This window comes from Eurypyga helias, unplaced genomic scaffold (genome assembly GCF_000690775.1).
Source record: "Eurypyga helias isolate BGI_N326 unplaced genomic scaffold, ASM69077v1 scaffold1874, whole genome shotgun sequence".
Lineage (NCBI taxonomy): Eukaryota > Metazoa > Chordata > Aves > Eurypygiformes > Eurypygidae > Eurypyga > Eurypyga helias.
The window spans coordinates 24,965-29,178 of NW_010246618.1; the positions used below are offsets into that span (position 1 = coordinate 24,965).

Consider the following 4,214-nt stretch of genomic DNA (forward strand, 5'->3'; position numbering starts at 1 on the left):
CCACTGAATGTGAAAAAATCTTTCTCCAGATTCAGAATAGATTACAATAAAGATGTATCTTCAGAAACCTAGCAAGATTTCTTGATTTTTAATACAATTAAACTATAGCACTTTAATCACAAACAACTTCATACTGTCATGACTTTTATGAAAGAAACAAAAGATGCAGATGCACCTGCCTAAAATCTTGCTTCTTTGAACAGTTTGCTTTCCAGAAAGGGAAATGATCTTAGCCTAAAAGTCTAAATGTAGATTTAGATTACAATACCACTATATAATTGCCTTAAAGGACATAAAAAATAGAGACATTTCCAAAATATTTTTATAATACCAGATAGAGTGAATTTCATTGATTTTTTGCTGGTTAAAACCTATTCCTTCTTTTACTGAATTAAAAGTAATTTATAGAAATTATGCAGTATTTATTCATTCTGGTATCATCTAGGTATAAATTTGAACTCCCTGAAAGGAATTCTTTCTAATAGGTAATGTTTTTTTCTATACTCGTGAGTTTACCTTATTAAAAACATTCAGGAAACATGGATTTTTGTGTGAACTATTATACCAACTACTGGGAGTATATTTGCCCTCCACAGAACAGTGAACACTACTTTCTACTACCAAAAAGATAATGTTGTCAAGACTGTTTTCCAGTTGACAGAATTAATCGACGTCAACATTATATTTCATAAGTGTCCCAGCCTTAGAGTCAGTTATGTCAGGGCAAGAATTTTAATAAACATGCTGTTATTTCGTGTGTGTTATTTTTGGCACAGTTTTATGTTTTATAAAAGTACATCCTTGCCTCGCCATAGTAACCAGCGTGTATCTGTGCATACCTTTGGTGAGAACCTGCTTGTTTTTGTCATCATAATCAAAAGCCTATTCTAAAGGGCTGTTCAGAGTCTCACCTCCTTTGGTTTGCAGTGGTATGCTGGGAATGTCAGCCTCTCTGGATGGCTCATTGTTCATGCTGATGCAACATAATGGTTCACCCAAGAAAGAAGGTTTCTTCAAACTTTCTGTGTTGAGTGCTCTTGACATAAAGTAACCTTCAGTAATAGTCTTATCTCCCATCTTCTGTAAACCTTCTAGGTCATCAGGTTCCTCTGTTTGGGCTAGTGAATCCTTTGATAAGTGACCATCAGCCAATGTTTTGCTGATGTAGTAGCCAGGGATTTCACTCTCTGCATTAACACATAAGCTTTTGTCTTCCAGTCCAGCCTTTTCCTGAGCCACAATATGGTCTTCAACTAACATTTTGGAAAGAGTAGATGTGGAGTGAAGAGTGGAGTCTTGACTTGTGTAACAAGGCCGTCTTAATCCATAAGAAAGAGATTCCTGAGACTTCGGCATGGTAACGTGGCTTATTGTTCTCTGAGGCTGCATACATTCCTCCAGAAGGGTCTTAAGCTGCTCTTCAGAGAGGCCCGTTTGTTCTTCAGTCTGAAAAAAAAAAGGGGGGCAAGAATTTCTTCTGTCAAAATATAATTAATGAAAAGCAGCACCATAAAACAGTTTGAGAGATACAAAAGCACTGCCAGAACTCTTAAACTGACACCTATGTTTTTCAATTAAAACTGAATTTAAATATATGTTTACATAATTACATCATTTATGTAACATCTTCACTAGCACCTAGATAGTTACTGAAAGTTAGGAAACAAGTCTGATGTCCACAAGTCACTGAGCAGACCTTGATTTTGCTTAGACTTCCACTAGATATCACTGCTTTTTAATTACAAAAGCACATAATTTTTCATGTATCTTGGTTTGTTGTGTGTACATATAGACACAGGCACTCTTTAAGATTTCAGTTACTGAAAGCAAACCAGCACATCGCTAAAAGACTTTCAGCTGTTGGGGTGATGAAAATGGGGTCATAAATGGTTTTGGACATGCACCAGCCCCCAAAGATTGTCACCTATTGACGGAAATATTCCCAGCTGCCAGCTGCAGAAATGCCACAGTCTCTCTCAGCCACGTGACAAAAAGCACATCAGTTACTCATCTACAGGACCTGCCACGTCAAGTATGTCCCATGGCTTGTGACAGAAGAATGCTCCATCTTTGGTATGACAGTTTTACTGCTTTCTACAAACTGTCACTGCTTGGATAGCTCACAGATGTTCTCTTTTCAGCCAATTTCTTATCCAGTCAGTGGCACACTCCCATCATTTCTATCATGCAGGTTTCCTTTACTGGACATCTCTGAACTTTTGATATTAAAGTTCATGACTGATATTAGCTGGTAATGGTGAAGAACAGCAAAGGATATTTTGCTTAGAGTGGTTTGCAGGTTCTAGCCTGTCATAATCCTTAATGCTCCTTGGTAATAAAGAAGCACAATACTCCCTGACAATTTAAACATTATAATGAAAAGTACAAGACATATTTTAGATATGCATAATATGTTTGCCCACAAAATATGATACAGAAGATATAATAATATATAGATGTTAAAGGTACTGTGCAACATTTAACGGAAAAAAAATGCTTCCTACAATCAAATCTTCAGTTTTAGCCAACCTCCAGGAGACAAAGGACCAGGTGACAATCTGCTGAACTTCCTAAGGCTGCAGTGATTTATGTAAAACAACAATTTAATACACTATGTAGTGGCTATTACACAGAATTTCCTTTACACTGAAATGACAGTAGCTCTGTGCTTCAGCAGAGAGTCATCTGATCAATATCAAATGTCTAGCTGATTTCCCCCCGCGCCCTCTCCCCACCGCAGGATGCCTTATCCAACTACAGCAGTGATATGACCATGTTTGATGTATACAACAGGACAAGATTGAAGTCTAGCTAGCATGGGGTGTGTGGATTACACCTGAAAACTGCTTATTCACGTTCATGAACGGGGACAGTTTTCTGTCAAGAAGGAAATAATATTTCTTTGTAAAACTTGTTATGGCTATTAAAAATTATAAGGTAGCACTAGAAATTGAACAGAAAGACATTTTAAGTTACTTTCAGTCACCGTTCTGTATTTCCATTAGATGTTCAAACATTAATAATAGCTAATAACTGGTACTCCTGGCTAATTACAGTGGCACTAGCTGATGTACATAAGCTCAGTTTACTAGATTTATTCAACCCACTAGTCTTTTCCTGCACAGACCAATATCCTTCCCGAAGACACCCTGAGTTCGCCTCCTACACATACAAAAGCAGACAACCATATTAAAAAAATTGGGAAGGAGGGAGGAAGGGAGGAAGGAAGGAAGGAAGGGCATCGACGGGCCATCATCCTGTACAGACAGCTTTACTTAGACGAATACAAAGTCAGGTAATTATATTGAGATTCAGCTAATCTTGGTATCTATATACTTTTGATAATTGAAATCAAACCACAACCTCAAGCACTTATTTAGATAACAAAGAAAAGATTATTACTTCTTCAAACTTTTCTCAGGCATTTAGATTTTAATCCTAGGGCAGAAATGTGCTGCGTTTGGCTGGGATAGTTAATTTTCTTCATAGTAGCTAGTGTTGGGCTACAGATGGAGTACAAAGTCAGGGACTAAATTAACTCAATGGGCATTTTGTGGGCATTTTACAGACATTGGACAGAGTGGTACATAGACTAAGGGAAAGATATCTGTGTATTACACCAAAGGATGGGAACAGGAGGGGTGGTTAATGGGGATGTAGTGGATGGTGTGGGACCTGAGCATGATGTAAATGGTATGGAATAAGGGGTGGAGAATGTGCTGGGTTTGGCTGGGATAATTTTTTTCATAGTAGCCAGTATGGGGCTGTGGCTTGGATTTGTGCTGGAAACAGTGTTGATAACACAGGGATGTTTTTGTTACTGCTGTGCACTGCTTACACAGTCGGCCTTTTCTGCCTCTCACCCCACACCAGCAGTAAGTAGGCTGGGGGTGCACAAGAAGCTGGGAAGGGGCACAGCCAGGACAGCTGACCCCAACTGACTGAAGGGATATTCCATACCATGTGGCATCATGCTCAGCATATAAAACTGGGGGAAGAGGAAGGAAGAGAGTGATGTTTGGAGTGATGGCTTTTGTTTTCCCAAGTAACAGTTACGTGTGACTGAGCCCTGCTTTCCTGGAGATGACTGAACACCTGCCTGCTGATGGGAACTGGTGAAGGAATTCTGTGTTTTGTTTTGCTTGTGTGAACGGGTTTTGCTTTACCTGTTAATTTGCCTTTATCTCAAGTCATGAGTTTTGTCATTTTTACTC

At 38.7% G+C, this 4,214-nt stretch overlaps 1 protein-coding gene across 1 annotated transcript in view; it reads right to left on the reverse strand.

Moving 5' to 3' along the window:
- Positions 1-882: 882 nt before the first annotated feature.
- Positions 883-4,214, reverse strand: part of FSIP1 (fibrous sheath interacting protein 1) — an 82,868-nt gene continuing 79,536 nt past the window's right edge. Inside the window, 1 exon segment of the mRNA XM_010150447.1 lies at positions 883-1,446. Coding sequence (XP_010148749.1) covers positions 883-1,446 — 564 coding nt within the window.